The 17,213-nt window shown below is 39.5% G+C and overlaps 1 protein-coding gene across 10 annotated transcripts in view; it reads left to right on the top strand.

Moving 5' to 3' along the window:
- The window catches only part of LMNTD1 (lamin tail domain containing 1), a 529,118-nt gene that overhangs the window by 327,322 nt on the left and 184,583 nt on the right, over nucleotides 1-17,213 (top strand). For all 10 annotated transcript variants that reach the window (XR_007129288.1, XM_047740017.1, XM_047740014.1 and 7 more), the window contains one exon: nucleotides 9,578-9,676. Coding sequence is in view for 9 of the 10 variants with exons in the window: in XM_047740017.1 (XP_047595973.1) it covers nucleotides 9,578-9,676 (99 nt within the window). In the remaining variant the exon portion in view is untranslated. The remainder of the gene's footprint in view (nucleotides 1-9,577; nucleotides 9,677-17,213) is intronic.

The raw sequence follows: 17,213 nt of genomic DNA, 5'->3' as shown, positions 1-17,213 counted from the left end.
TACTCTCCCTAGAAAATGACCCTCCACAACCAATATTGCTCACAGTCCATAGTGAAGGTCCTGACAAATTTCCTCCTGCCAAGTGTTGCTCCTGATCTTCCATCTCACACTGGGTGATGCCATTAAAGTTTTCTTATAGCACTAAAGCTAAAGGTCTAGAATGAGGTGAGACCTGAACCCTCTGAGTCATGCTATCTTAGGAGCCAAAGCAAGCCCCCAACTCTCTGTCATCCATTTGTGATTCATGAGGCTGAGTAGAAGACAGCTACCAAACTGCACTCAGAATTATTTCTGTCTTCTAACTCCAAGTGTGTTTCTTAATCAAGAGTGTTGAGTTCTCCAAAAGATGCTTCAAGATATCACTTTGTACACATCCAGAATGTCTGAACCCCATTTAGATCACGTTAGGATAGCAATCATCTATTTAGACAAATGACATGTGAAGCTTGAGGCTCTAGACAATTCCTTAATGTCTTTGTTTTCCAGGTTGGGGGCTATAATTTGAGGAGCTAGTTGAAAACCAGGGTTCACTTGTCAAATCACAGCAGTTCAAATCGATGCTCTCATAACATTTTGAAAAGTGCTTTGGTATTTACATAAAGAAGTTGAAAGAGGCTCTCTTCCATGATCCCAGTAAATAAGGTTCTTTGCTAAATAAACATGCTGTTTGAGATATGGTTCTTTTGTGCCCTCTACCCACTAGAGAAGAGGACTATGAGCACCTAATTTTGTGTGATGCGGTTGTGAGGCCACAAGCAATAACTTGTGCCCATAGCCCTGCTGAACAAGGGCTGAGTCACCTGCCAAGTCAGGAAATGAGAGAACAGCAATTGTACATATTATCTGGTGATCTCACTTGGAGTCATTGCTGAGTTTCAACCAATTTCCAAGGGATTTTTTTTTTCAGTGACCATCCTAAGTGTTATCTTACTATCATGAAACAAAAGGTTTGAAAATTTTTGTGGAATTTTTGTATGGAAGTTAATTTAAGCTTCACAGAAATTTGTGCCTTACTTAAGAAAGAGGGTCTGCCCTTTTGTGCTAACATGTATTTGTCTTCAATGCCCAGCTATTTTGCAGCTATATAGAGAAATATTTGACTTATCATATTCTCTAATTTAATTACTAAAAAACTAAGGCTACAATGACTGAAATTTGTCCTTTTTCTGATAATTCCGCTTGAATCACAATCCTTTCAGAGAGGTCATCCTTTTTCTCCTCCCTGCTCCTTGTATCAAGTTTAGTAAATAATCTCAGCATCTTTTTCCTACATTCCACTATTTCCTTTTTTTTTTTTCCTTTTTCAACCTGAGAATAATGTGATGGTGTTGATGATTTAGAAAGACCAGGTCATATCTAGGCAGAGGATGGATGGGAAAGAGACTGGATAAGGGAAGTAGACTGGGGCCAGAATAAGCTGGGGTCCTGGCTAAGAAGCCCTGAGGTGCCATGTCGGTAGGACCAGATGTGAGAGGAGCCAGGACAAATTGGCTCTGGCACAAGTTTGGCTTATAGAGATGGATGGGAGTAGAGAGGGAAGAGGGAGCTGCTAAGGGTGAGATGCTGTGGTGCATCCAGGGAAGGTGCCCAGAGACCATTGTCCTAGAGTGTCTAGTGCTCTGAAAGGAGTGAGTTTTTATTCCCTTAAATAGATCTGAGCTTCCTCACAAGCTTCTAAGCACTGGAAAAGCTAAACAAGATGTAAATGTCACCTTTTTTCGTTCTGGTTTAAATTATTCAATCCCTTTGGGTTAATGCTCAGTCTATTTTATATATATTTTTTTATAATTTTGCTTTTCTCTGAAGTCCATAGCATGTGATTATATAACACCCTTCTTCTCTGCCTCTGTTGGTCACTTTTCATCTCCATGTTTTTGAGGACCAGAGAGAAGGCCTATATGACCAAGCAATAGAGAGCAAGAGGAAGGACTATGCCAGGTGAGTCTGGAGATGTGTCACAGGGGCTGGATCATAAGGACCTGGTGTGCTGTGTTGAGAATTTTGGTCCTTATCCTAAAAGCAGTCAGATGCTTTTTAAGGGTCTTAAAAGAGTGAAACAACACTTGATGTGTTTTTGTGGTGTTTTTGGTTTTGTTTTTATAAAAGACAAAGTGCAAAGAATGGAATGTAGTGAGACAGGAAGAGATATGGGGGAGTAGTTAAGAGGCCAAGGCAATAGTCAGGACCATATCATGGTCTGGACAAGCATGGTGACAGTAAAGGTAGGAGAACTGGACAGAACTTGGGAATTGTTTAGATAGGGTTCGTGATGGAGAAAGAGGGATCTAGGATGATTCCAAAGTTCCTACAATTAGCAACAGAGGTGCCTGAGACAGAGAACACAAGAAGAGAGTAGGTTCCATAGGAGTGAGAGTGAGGGCTAATTTAGATTTCCTCACCTACTGATTCTGACACCTGCCTGGGGAATTCTAACTGCTGTGGCTATACGGACAGGTAACTGTTGCCATGGGAGATAACTCTGTAATTAGCTACACTATACATACATATTATCCAACTTCAGCTGGGTCTCCAGGCTCTTTGCAACTATTCTTACCAATTTCAAAGTAAATCCTTTTCTATTCCTCATATTGACTTTAAAAAACATTTGCATTCTTTCCATACCTGTACTCCTATTTTTCCTCCTCAGTTTCAGCAAACTACCTTGCCTCTTAATTTGCTTTAAAAATACAGAGGCCAAGGGTGCCTGGGTGGCTCAGTTGGTTAAGCATCTGCCTTTGGGTCAGGTTGTGATCCTGGGATCCTGGGACCGAGGTCCTTGTCTGGTTCTCTGCTTAGCCGGGAGTCTGTTTCTCCCTCTTCTTCTGCTCCTCCCCCCGCTCATTCTCTCTCTCTCTGTCTCTCTCTCTCTGTCTCTGTCTCAAATAAATAAAAGCTTTTTAAAAATTTTTTTAAAAATATAAGGTCAAATGATGTGATTTTCCTCAAATTCTCTCATCTCCACTTCAAAATGTCTCTGAATCTTTTTTTTTTTAAAGATTTTATTTATTTATTTGACAGACAGAGATCACAAGTAGGCAAAGAAGGTTGGGGGTGGGAACAGGCTCCCCACTGAGCAGAGAGCCTGATGCAGGGCTCAATCCCAGGACTCTGAGATCATGACCTGAGCTGAAGGCAGAGGCTTAACCCACTGAGCCACCCAGGGGCTCCAAAATGTCTCTGAATCTTAAGTTGTTCTCTTTTCTTTCTTCTATCAATGGGAGAAGCATCCCTGTTCCCTTTCCAAGTTAACTTCCCCACCTGTATTCCTGATACCACCCCATTCCACCTTTTCTGAAACATTGTTTTTTAAAGATTTTGTTTATTTATTTGAAAGAGAAAGAGAAGGAGCAGGAGGAGGGGCAGAGGGAGAAGCAGACTCTCCCCACTGAACAGGAAGTCTGATGCAAGGCTCTAAGAACCCCAGTATCATGACCTGAGTGAAGGCATATACTTAACTGGCTGAGCCACCCTGGCACCCCTGGAACATTGTTTCACAGACTAATCCCTATTTCATGTTAAAGAAAATAACTTTTTTTTTCCCCAAGCCCATTATTTATATTCTCAATGCAGACAATTTGGAAGAACAGAATGGAACTAAGATGAATATAAAAATCACCTATAATCTCATAGAGTGAACTATTTTTTTTTATTTCTAATTTTTTAAAATTTCTCTTTGTACTAATCCCCTTCCCTTTTTTTTACGTTTGTTTGTTTGTTTGTTCTTTGTTTTTGTTTTTGACAGAGATCACAAGTAGGCAGAGAGGCAGGCAGAGAGAGAAAGGATGAAGCAGGTTCCCCACAGAGCAGAGAGCCCAAAGTGTGGCTTGATCCCAGGGCCCTGGGATCATGACCTGAGCGGAAGGCAGAGGCTTTAAGCCACTGAGCCACCCAGGTGCCTCTAATTCCCCTCCCTTAACCTGGAAACATGTTTAAGTTGTCTCTTGAGCCCTAACCCTAACTATTAAAAAAAAAAAAAAATCCTTTCAATCTTGCTTCCCTTTCAAAAACTTCTGTGAAATCTTTCATAACCACCTACTTTTCAGTGCTATTGGGAGAGTTTTAGGATGCCTCTCGAGTGAAAAATTTGCCTCAGGTTGGGAGGCTGAGCCAAGAAAATGTGCAAGACATAGATGGAAGTCATGCGATTATCTAAACCTATACCTATATCTGTTGGACATGCCCCTATTGATTCACGCCCCAGCTGGTTCCTGTTGTATCTTGGATTTTGCCTCATGTCTGGTTGTATATTTCCCTGATCAACCTGCCATATCCTCAGTCCCTTTGTCCAGACCTATCCATTTCATGGCTTCATTTATCATTCCATATAGATGACTTTGAGTTGGTATCACTAACCAAGACCTCTCAATGAAAGTCAGAATAACATTTTCAACTGCCTTCTAGTCACCTCAATATGAATATCACACCAGGAAATTCAATACATCCAAAACTAACACTATTCTACTATCTGCCAAGCTTATTTCACCTCTTGTGTTTCCTATTTCAGTTAGTGGTATTATTATCTTTTATTCAGCCAAATTAGACAGTGAGTCATCTTTTACTCTTTACTTTCCTGAATTCAACATCAAATTCCATTGACTTAATATCACATTAACTATTTGCTTTTGTCAGGCACATTGCTAAGTACATTAGGTGCACTTTCCCAATCTTTCACTATATTCTGCATTATTCTTATACATGAGAAAACAGAAACTTGGATGTTTAGAGCTCAGTGATAAAGTCACTATTTGAACTCAAGCCTCTTTATTTCCAAAGGTAGTGAGTGTCTTGACTTTTCGATTTGTTCTCCTTTCTTTTTCTACTGCTATAGCCCCAGCTCAGATCATCACAGAAGTTCTGCTAACCAATTCCCAATTAGTCAAATCACATAATTAATAACGCTCTTCAGTCCTCTTACACACTTGTCACTGGAAACTAGTAGGAGATTGCCTGAAAGGTTGAATATTCCTGCTCCCAACAATTTAGTTGCATGTTTGCCAAGAAAGAGTTGTATTTTGTTCTCAAGCTAGTAAATGCAGTTGTACTTTTTATTATGTTACAATATTTAATTAAATACTGTGTAAACTAATGAGATATGAGTGTGAGAGAGAGCTCTTCCTATGATAACTGAGTTGAATGCTTTGGAAAGACAAGATGAGAGTGAATGGCTGAAAATATTGTAATCCACATAAGTTTGGAGAAGGTGAACCAAAAATGATTGGGGAAAACTCTCATAAAAATCTCTTGAAGAGTGGCGCCTGGGTGGCTCAGTGGGTTAAAGCCTCTGCCTTTGGCTCAGGTCATGATCCTAGGATCCTGGGATCGAGCCCCGCATCGGGCTCTCTGCTCAGCAGGGAGCCTGCTTCCTCCTCTCTCTCTCTCTGCCTGCCTCTCTGCCTACTTGTGATCTCTGTCTGTCAAATAAATAAATAAAATCTTGAAAAAAAAATCTCTTGAAGATTCTGCACTCTGTTTGCCTTTTGCTGCAATTTAAGGAAACATATACAGAAAATGGGTGTGGTTCATGCAAGAAAAATAATACAAAACTCCAATTAGGAGACCTGTACTCAAAGAAGGCACCTTAGCACTCTATTATATAATTGCTGGATGAAGGTACTCATATGCATCTTAAGTTAAAATATTATATCCAAGGTAAATATCTTTTTTTGTTGTTGTTCTCTGATTTGATAAGTTTTGCAAATGACTGACCAAATTGGGCCCCTGATTTCACTTAATGAGACACCTTCCGTGTTATCTCCTATTGTCTTCCAAACAGTAATAGTACCTTTATTCTGACCCCCGTCCCAGTCTTCAGGCTGATTTCTCCATTCAGTCAACACATACATTTTAAAAGCCTACTAGCTGTCAGAATTCCCTTCTTAAAACTCAGATCTAAACTTCTCTCCTCTGCCCACAATCACTCAGTGATTTTCCCTTGCCTGCAGAATGAAGCTAAAAGTACTTACCAGAATGTTGAAGACCTGCTACAATCTGACTTCCACCCACCTTTTTAGCTTCCACTTCTTAACACAACACTCCATATTCTCTAAGTGTCAGTCACCCACATTCTGGCTGTTGCCCAAACACATGACACCATTCACCATTCTTTCAGAGAGAGCCTGAACTCTATATTTTGTATCTCTCTTAATTTTACTCATTATTGAAAATAGTAATTTATAGTGGGAAATATATTGTTCATAGAAATTCTGTAATACAGAAAATGCTAAATGTATCTGAATAAATTTTACTGAATGAATTTTAAGTTGCAAAGAGTACTGTACAATACATAGCCTGTGGATGGAGTCATTAACTTGTCTTTAATAATCAAAAGTTTAAATGTGTCTATTCTCGATAATTTAGTAAAGATTTAAAAATCTGGACACCTGGGTGGCTCAGTTGGTTGGACGACTGCCTTCGGCTCAGGTCATGATCCTGGAGTCCCAGGATCGAGTCCCGAATGGGGCTCCTGGCTCCAAGGGGAGTCTACTTCTCTCTCTGACCTTCTCCTCGCTCATGCTCTCTCTCACTGTCTCTCTCTCAAATAAATAAATAAAATCTTAAAAAAAAAAGATTTAAAAATCTACATAAAAATGATAACTTGACTGTCCTTATCCAGTTGTCCAATCAGGAAGAATACCTAGTTCCTAGGTGACAAATATCAGTGGATTATTATGTCATTGTTGTCCTCAGTTGTCTGTTTCTCTCATTCACATTTTTTCCCTGGAAGTCTTATACCTGTGGAAGGTCTTAGTTGCTACTACAGCAGGAACTCCTGAAATGCTCATCTCAGCCAGAGAACCTGTCAATTCCACTCCTCTTTGTAATTGGTTTTGTGTATTTTCACTCAGTAGAACACTATCCATCGTATCAGAGTTTAAAATGGAATTTTCCCAGCAAACCCACTTTCCTCTGACTTCTGAGACCACCACCTCAAGGTTTTGGAGTTATCTACAGATAACTCTGTTATCTTGGGGATCTGTTTTATTCTGTGATCTTCCTTAGGCCACAACTAGTTGCCAATTATTTCTTTCCATAAAGATTGAATTTGTAAGGGCATTGAAAACTACAGGAGTACTTGTGCTTTTACAGGCAAACTTCTTGAAATATTTTTCCATACTCACTATATTCACACTGTTATCTCCTGTTCACTTTTCAACCCAGTGTAATATGGCTTTTGTCCCCAAAATCTTACTGAAGCTATTCTTATCAAAGAATGAATTACTGCCTTGGTGCTAAATTTAATTGACATTGTCTCAGTTGTCAACCTAACTTTTTATAGACTGATATTTAGACCACTCTTTCCACTGGAAATGAATTCTCCCCTCTGCTTCTGTGACACCTCTCTATCCTTCCGACTGCTTTGTTGTACTATTCTTTTTAGGCTTCTTTCTTCTCCCCTTTAAAAAAAAATGTGTCCATTCTTCAGAGTCCCAAATCTTCTGGTCTCCTCCCTCTACACACTCCTCTAAGCAATCTCATCAATTTCCCTGGCTTTAATTACCACCTCTTCCTATGGCCACCAGTTTTGTGTAATCAGCTCTGTAATTCACCTGAGCTCTCATGATGTGCATATATAACTATGTCCAGATGTGTCCTCTTCAATATTGCACAAGCACGTTGACTTTAACCTGCCCAAAGCTGATTTTACAGAAGGGCAAGAATACTCTACTTATTCGCTTTTCTTAGTGAATCATACCATTCAGTATCTATTTGCTCAAACCATCAACCTTAAAATATTTATCAATCTTAACTTCTTTTTTATTCCTTATTCTCTAATCAATATCAAGACTGTCAACTCTACTTTTGTAATATTTCATAAATCCATCCACTTTCTCTATACTTTCTGCACTGCATGCTTCAACCCATGATGATATCCCCCACAGATATCTGCAACTGTCTTCTAAATGAACTCCCTTCCTGCATGCTGGCCCATCTCCAATCAGTTTTCCAGGCTGCAGCAAGCTTCCTCTTTCTAAACACACACATTTAACCACATCACTTCCCAACTTTCCTATCAATGTCCCCATGCTACCCTCAGCATTAATTCTAATCTCTTTCACATGGCTTGAGGGTTCTTCGTGATCAACCCCATTTTCCCCTCAGCCCCATCTTTGCCACTCTTTCACACTCTGTGGTGCTTCTTTAAATTCCCAAACTGTATCAATTCTCTACCTGTGGACCTTGACCATGCCATGAATCTCCTCCTCTCTGATCAGGATATTCTCTCTGCTTATGACTTCTGCACCCTCTCTCTGCAGTTTATTCATTCAACATACTACTAAACACACACTGTGCACCAGGAATTGCTTTGGTTCTAAGACCACAGTAGGGAGCAAAAATATATGTTGTAGTGAACTCCTGAGGCTCAGAGTCTATTGGATAGACACAGACAAGCAAATTTAGGCTATTGCAGGCCTTCATGATGAGGGGTGGACACTGGGAGTCCAAGGACCCAGATGAAGACATCTTACTCAGGCTGGAATCAGAAGGCTTCCTAGGGCAGTGTTATTTGGAGGATTAGACCTAGGAGAAGTAGAAAGGTAAGAAGCCAGGGAGTTTAAGAAAGATATCAAAATGTAAAGTTCTTATCTTTTCTTCCTTCTCTTTTTCCTTCTCACTCTTCTTAACTCTTGTCTTCCACATCCAACTACCTCTATTCTTAAAAACCCTTTGGCTGGTTCCTATGTACTCCTGGAAGTTAACTATTATTTTCCATCATTGGTGGTATCCGTTTTCACAGAAGCACTTCCAGGCCTTCAGCAAACCCACCAGCTTCTTTTTTTCAAGTCTCTCCTCAAGGTGAAAGCCTCATTCCATACAGCAGCCATGTCATCCATCTCTTGGACAAAGCTATCAGCTAACTTGTAGCTAAGGAGGGTCAGGCCCAGATATTCCTCTTCTTGTCCTTCTGCTGTAATCTTTCCAATTGTCCACTTTTCTGTTCATACTTTCTAGTAGTCCACAATGTCAAATTGTCTGTGAGAAATAGAAAACCCATGATTATCTTGTAAAATAATACAGCACAGATCTAGTTTAAGAAGCCTTTCCTCATAGCTTGGAGTTTCCTGTCAGACCTTATTCTCACCAGTATAGGGTGGTGGTAAGGTTTCTCCTGAGCTTTATTCTAGGCCATGACAAGACCTTTCACATACAGTAAAAGTGAACAATCAGCTAATACCACCCCACAGATCTCTCAACTTCTTAAAGGGGTATATCATCCTAAAAACCATTAGTTCCTTTAGGGCTTGTTATTTTACATAGTCCTCCCATTCAGGCAGTGGTCTCCATTTTAAAAGGCTTTAATAAGATGAGAAATATTCTAGCATTAATTTTTAGGCACTTTCACCTCCCATCCTCTGCTGGGGCAGAAAGGAGGGTGGTCTTACCTGTGATTGGTTGGTGGCTGCAGGGGACTCTGCCTTGCATCAGCACTGTCATTATTTCTTCACTGACTACAGACTGAAGATTTGGCAACAAATGCTGGTGGTTATATATAGAAGGAAACTAATTACTTCATTTCATTCTTTTGTTGGAACATTTTCCTACCCACTTGCAAATAATCTTCCCTTTCCTTTAACAGCTCTTCTCTGAAGAGACCAACAATAGCACATTCATCAGAAGCCAAGTTGGAGCCCAGGAAGAGACAACAGAAGCGGGGGGCCCGGGGCCCACATTAGAGGTCAGTGTCCACCAGCTCCTAAGTAATTGGCCTTACAGTGTCTCCAAAAGGAGTTCTTAGAAGAAACAGATGGAAACTTCTGCTGAATTCCTTATATGTTTGAAATAGGTAGGTAGATGACAGATAGATAGGTGATAGATGATGATAGATGATAGATAGACAGACAGACAGATAGGTGATTATTTCACCCATAAAGGCTGTCATATTTCTATAACAATGGCTTCAATTCAGGGCTTTTAAGAGTCATTGTTATCCATTCTTTTGGGGACTCTATGAGCAATCATTTTCTTGGTCTGAACAAAAAAAGACTCAGAAAACAAGGTTGCCTTTTTCAAATTTTGTTGTGAGGAAAAAAAAAAAGACAGCACCTGAGCACCTTAGTCAGGGGCACCTTTGTGATGACATTGGAGACAGGGCGCTATGTGCATCTTATAAGCTGTAACATTTATAGCACTTTAATCAGTTCTGGTTTCACAGAGAAATTAACAGTCAATGAGGACAAATCATGGAAAGGGCAGGTTTTTTTTTTTTTTTTTAAAGATTTTATTTATTTATTTGACAGAGAGAGAGATCACAAGTAGGCAGAGAGTCAGGCAGAGAGAGAGGGGGAAGCAGGCTCTCTGCTCAGCAGGGATGCTGAGGCAGATGCAGGGCTCCATCCCAGGACCCTGAGATCATGACCCAAGCTGAACGCAGCGGCTTAATCCACTAAGCCACCCAGGTGCCCCGGAAAGGGCAGTTTATAAACTAAAACACAGATACTTTTACATACCATCTGGCAACTTTTGATAATACAAAAATGGGTGGAGACTTCAACAAAGGCCCTTCCATTCTGACAGAGATTCTGTGCTTATTGTTCTTTAACATTTCCAGTATCTATTTGGAAATTTAAGAGCAGAGCTACTATATATGACATCTAATCAGAGAAGTAAGTTGGGGTGAATAGGGTCAAATATGCATAGAATTATTAAATGAAACCATTAAAACAGTGATATATATGTATATAACTACATGAAAAAGCAGGTTATGGAATAGATTATATCACCCCACTTTTGCAAAAGAAATAAATGTAAATATGCAGAAATGCAAACACATGCCATCTGTCATTCTATCTTCTTTCTATATATCTACCTACCTATCTATGTAAATATCTAACTATTCAGGGAAATAATTAAAAGAATACACTCCACAATGTTGACTACAGTTATCTTCAGCTCATAAGTTATTTTGTTTTGTTTTGTTTTGTTTTTGGAGGGACTTGGCTTTTTCCTTCTTCTGATAAAAGTGTACTGACTTCACTCTGTGTGTGTGTGTGTGTGTGTGAGAGAGAGAGAGAGAGAGGGAGGGAGAGAGAGAGAGACATACTTGTTTTTTTTTTAAGATTTTATTTATTTATTTGACAGAGAGAGATCACAAGGAGGGAGAGAGGCAGGCAGAGGGAGAGAGAGGAGGAAGTAGGCTCCCTGCTGAGCAGAGAGCCCGATGTGGGGCTCGATCCCAGGACCCTGAGATCATGATCTGGGCCTAAGGCAGAGGCTCAATCCACTGAGCCACCCAGGCGCCCCTGAGACATAGTTAATTTTTTTTTTTTTTTTTTTTTTTTTTTTTTTTTTTCAAAGATTTCATTTATTTACTTGACAGACAGAGATCACAAGCAGGCAGAGAGGCAGGCAGAGAGAGAGAGAAGAGGAAGCAGGCTCCCCGCGGAGCAGACAGCCCGATGTGGGGCTCGATCCCAGGACCCCGGGACCATGACCTGAGCCGAAGGCAGAGGCTTTAACCCACTGAGCCACCCAGGCGCCCCAGTTAATTTTTAATAAGAAAAAAAATTAAAACCCTAAATAGTGGGTTAAGACTTAGACAATAACAACTAATAATTGTTATTTTAAAGATGACAAATATTTGTGAACTGGAAACCTGAAATAGTGTTTAAAACCATCGGGGCAGTTAAAAAGAAAGTCTTAAACAGGCTGAGGACAAAGTATTGTTCACTGTTTGATTTGGCCAGTTTTTCAGCTGCAATAACTATGACTTTATGACAACATTTTCACAAACCAGAAATAGATATTAAAATGAATCATCACTTTAGAAATATCATTATAGAATAATCCCACCTCTGATATTGATTGTATTTAATAGTCCCATTCAGAAGAGTAATATTATAGTCCCTTTACTGTCAGTGATTTATGACTACAATGTTCAAAGAGTTACAGTGTATGAAGGAATTATGCAATTGGGACTCTACATTAGTTTTATTATGAAAATGAAGAAAAGGAAGCATGTTTAGATGTGGGTTCTATTCCCTGACTTTTCCCTTTGGAAGAATTACATTCTGTTAATTCTTGAAACAAGAGGCTGAGGCTAATATTTAGCAACATATATTAGACTATCTATCAGGCATTGTACTGGTACATTTAACATTTACACCAATTCTCTAAGGCATGTATTTGCCCTTTAAGACACTGAGGCTCAGAGAAATTTTCTAATTTCTCTGTGGTCACATAGCTAGTAAGGTGGTGGTACCAGAATTCATATTCGAGGCTTTCTGACCCCAAAGACTTTGCTTGTTCCTGTTAGACCAGGGTGATAATGTTCCATGGTGGTGGATTGTATTATTTTTCAAAATTACTCAATCTCCCCTTTTCTATAAGATTACATATCCCGCCCCATTGCCTTTGGGCAAGGCTGTGTGACCTGCTTTGGTCACTGGCATGTGAACAGATGTGATGAACACTACATCCTTTAAGAGCCATCTTGATATTTTGTCATTTTTTTCCCCTCCGACATGTGAATGTCCCAAATAGGGAAGCTCCTTCAATATGGGTCCCAGAATGTTGAAATCATGTGGAGCAAAGCTGAGCAGAGTCTCAGGAGTTGCCAACACAAAGCTGCCAAAACGTGAACAAGCGTGCCTTCATTTTCTATTGCTACATTATAAACTAACACAAGCTTAGCAGCTTAAAACTACAAATTTACTTATCTCACAGTTTCTGTAGGTCAGATATATGGGCGTGACCCTATTGGACAATCAGCTCAGGTTCCCTCACTGGGCTGGTATCAGAGTGTGAGCTGCTGTTCTCATTTGGGATTTGGAGCTCCCTTCTGAGCTCACTGGTCGTTGGCAGAATTTCTTTTCTTGGGGTTGTAGGACCCATTTTCTTGTTGGCTGTTGGCTACTGGTCACTCTCAGTTCTTAGTGGCTGTTCTTAGATATTTTCAGTGTGGCTCTTCCATATTCAAACCAGCATTCACAGTGAATCTCCCTCCTGGCAAATCTCTGACAAGCAGCTGGAGATAACTGTCTGCTTTTAAAGGGCACATGTGATTGGGTTAGGTTCACGCAGATAATCTCCTTATCTTAAAGTCAACTGATTAATGAACTTAATTACATTTGCAAAATCCCTTTGCCACATAGCATAACATAATCATGTGAATAACACCAAGGTAACAGCATCCAGGCCTTCTTAGAATTCTGCAGACTAGAAAGAGATAATTGTATTGTGTTGTAAGCCATAGAGATTTGGGGAGATTGTTTTTTTTTTACACTGCAGCAAACTTACTAATGCAACTAGTTACTTGAACTTGCATGTCTGTGCATATAGAAAAGGGTAGGAATCATAAGGGGCAAGCAGGTGAACAAATTTTCACAAAGTGAACACACTGGTACAACCAGCACCCAGATTAGACAAAAAAAAAAACCAAGTAGACAAAAATCAGAAAATTATTAACAACACAGAAACCCCTTTCCAGTCATTTCCCATATCCTAAATAACGACTATCCTATCTTCTAACACCATAGGTTATTTCACCTGCTTTTGAAATCTTATGAATGGAATCTGGCTTCTTCTTAATGCTAGGTCTAGAAGTTTTATTCCTTCTGTTGTTTACAATTTTAGTTTCCTCCCTGTATAATATTCCATTACCTAGATATTCCACAGTTTGTTTTTCTATCCTGCGGTTGTTGATAGACATTTGGTTAGTCTCCAGTTTTTAGCTATGACAAATAATGCTCCTCAAACTGTTTTTTACAAAGCTTCTATCCTTACCTCTCCTTCTCTCTCTTTCTCCTTTCCTCCCTCTTTTCCTCCCACCCTTACGTCTCTCTCTATCAATCTCTCCTTCGACGCCTTCATATTTTAGATACAAACTTCCCTCTCCCTCCAGTTTGGTTAATGTTAATTTTCAAAATTCATTTTTAAGAAACCCTTTCTGAAAGATAATTGGAAAACCACAATGAATGGATTTAGACCAAGTAAGTAAGGAGATAAAGGAGGGGCAAAAAAAAGAAAAAAAAAAAAGATATGATTTCCTACCCTGGGTTTAATCTCAGGGCAGAAGTTGCTTAGGTGAGACCAAGATAATTTCAGCCATCACTCTGAGGAGAGCTATACAGTGTAGTAGGAAACATCATAGGCCTGAGGCACCATTTAAAGATCTGAATCTGGTTCCTTTTTCTAGTTGGATAACTTGGCAATTCACTACTTCTCTGAGTTTCATTTCTGTCACCTGTCATGGGGACAATGAGACTTTTCCCTTGGGATGTTTCAGCTCTTTCCCATACTTCTACCACTTATGCAAAGAACAAAAGCACATTTTGCCCCAGCCCCACTCTACCATCTGTTCCTTGTCCTTCTCTGCCCTGTTTTTGCCCCCCAGAAAACAGGCCTGTATTGACTGCATCCATCACCTGGCTCTGTTACTATTTTGCTTCCAACTGGGTTCAGCCAATGGGAGTCACTGGCAAGAGATTGGAAGGAAAGAAGAGAAAGAGGCTGGGTTATTGCCTTGCACACACACTGCTCCCTCCCTGCCTTACTGCTTTTCTACAGTAGCTGCTTTCCTCTCAACCACAGCTCTAGCTACCACCTGGCTCCAGTGATAACTCTGTCCTTCTTGCAGTTTAAGCCTGTAGCTGATCATGACTTCCCACTCAGTGATGCTCCACCAGCTTTGGTTTCTCAACCCAGTGCATGCTTCTGTGAATGGTTCCTTTACTATACTCTTTTCAGGCTTAAGTCCTTTGAGTGGATCAACCTTTCTTAAGCTGTCCCTGATAGTAGAGAAGGGAGCCCAGTCAGATTGTTGAACATATGGGAGAATATGAAACAGTTATTAGAAGCTGGAGGCCAAAGAAAATAAGGAACTTAAAGAACTGGGAAGATGGGATAGAGCAATGAACTGTCATAGTGTCCCATGAGCCATTTCCATGGTCTCTGCTAAGTACTTTCCACATGTGGCATTTAAACTTCACAGCACCCCATGAGTTAATATGACAACTACCCAATTTTAGAGGTGAGGAAACTATGACTTAGGGTAGTTAAGTAATTTCTTTTTTGAGATCACTCTTTAGTAACTGGCAGAACTAAGATTTGAATCCAAGACTTTGGCCTCCTAAACCCATGCTCTTACTTACATAATTTCAAGACTTAGTAATATGGCATGGTTGGTTATCTTGAAGAGATAGATATGGGATAGATGTGTTAGAGCTATTAAGAAAAGGCATCTGAGTGTTGATGAGTCCAGAATTAAAGGTTGCAATGAAGACAGTGGCATTTCTTCTCTGTGTTATGTCCTTCTTTCCCAGCTTTGGCAACTGACCCCAAAATAAATCCAACCGCTTTTGCTTGTCCTTTATGGTTCTCCACATTCATACAGCTTCTCCCATCCTGGAGTTATCTCTCACCAGTCACACACTCACCTTGCTCTAATCAAATGGATTATTCTTCATGGTTCTCTTCTTTCTTCATGAAGTTGCCTTCCCTCCTTTTTTCTCCTTTGAAATCCTCTTGAGTCTTTTTGGCCCACCTAAAAGCTACTTCCTCCAGACCAATTACATTATCACACCAACCACAAGTCACCACCTCTCCTCTTCTGAACATTAGCAGCTTTGTTTATACTGCTTTCTCTGTACCTGTCATATGCTGCTTGGAATTTTAGCTGTATGTTTTAATCCCTTGTCCTTCCTAATTGACGTTGAGAACTTAGAGGATGGGGAATGCTAAGATGAGTAAAACAGACCACCTACCCCTAAAGAGATAAGAACACAAAGAATTCTAAATACTAGTGCTTTTGTATTTTGGCATTTTACTTTAGACAAATGGTAAGTGCTTGGGACATGTAACAGTGTATGTTCATATGTAATTGAGGAGATAGCTTCTTGGAAAAAATGATGTTTGGTATGTACCTGGAAGTCTGAGTGGGCTATCAACTGTCATAATTTGAGGAGGGCATTTTATGAAGAGGAAGCAGCATGAGATGGGTTTAAGAATATTGTTTCCATTGTGCACCCCAGTATCCATGATGATTAATGAAACTAATAATAGCAGCGATTATTTATCGAATGCTTGAGTCATCCCAGACATTTTGTTAAACACTGTTTGTATGTTATCTCATTTAATTAAGACCTTCTCCATTTTATAGACAAGAAAACCAAGGCTTAAACAGATTTGTCCAAAGTGACCTAGTTAGTGGCAGAGCTGACTTCTAATGAGGAAATATGGGGCCACATCGCCTTTTTACTTACAACTTGACATAATGCATAATTCTTTATGCATTTACCATTACCATTCCAGAGAAAATTCAAAACCTTAAAGAGCTATATGGAGCCAACATACTCCTCACATAATATTTATAAATTGATCAGTTTTAAGGAATCTAGTTATTTACAATGCATCTCTGAGAGCTCTTTTTAAAGATGGCATTTCAAAATAATATTCCATTTATCTTCTGTTGGGGTATTAAAATTGTGGCTCTTTAATCTGAGGTATAAAACAAATTCCAAGATCTCTTTGAGTGATGATACAGTTCTTCTCTTGAAATATTTTTTAAAAATAAAATATTGTCCCATAGTAATTATGTTGGTCCCCATTCAAACTATTTAAATTCAAAACATTGAGTGAGTTAAAAAAAATGGCCTCTGATATTTTTATCAGGATAAAAAATGTGACAATGCCTCTCAATCTACAATGAAATTAAATTCTGAGATATGAAACTGCCATGCATTATAACATATGGGTGAAATTTGCCCAAAACAATGAGCTTCCATTTTCCAGATGCTCATATGCTCAAGTAATGACATAAACACTGTGCGGTTTCCTGGGTGCAAGTTATAGACTAGTACAGACTGAAAAGGAAATGTCAGTATATTTTTATTTTTTCTTAAATCATACAATGTTTTTTCCCTCAGTTGCTATAAAATGTTTCTGTGCCCTGTGAGGGAACAGTAATGAATTTTCATATTAACAAAATACGACTTGTGCATCAGGATATTGACAATTATGTGGCTTACATTCTTGACCTCCAGGATGAATTAAAAAGAAAGTCACCATATTATACTATGTTAGCATATGCCAAAGAGCATTGAGGTAAGGTCAGTTGGAGGACAGATTGCTAGCAAAGTCTTTCAAAAAGTGAGAGAGAGAGGGTCTTCCATGGGTAGTTATTTTCTACTGATAGGCAAAAGGATGGTGGGTATTTTTCAGTTACAGGATTACCCACTAGAGCACTCTTTCTCAGGCCTCTCGGGGAATGCCTTGTC

Source organism: Lutra lutra, chromosome 8 (genome assembly GCF_902655055.1).
Source record: "Lutra lutra chromosome 8, mLutLut1.2, whole genome shotgun sequence".
Taxonomy (NCBI): Eukaryota; Metazoa; Chordata; class Mammalia; order Carnivora; family Mustelidae; genus Lutra; species Lutra lutra.
Note: the sequence above shows the minus strand (reverse complement) of the source record. Positions and strands in the feature narration are given on the sequence as shown.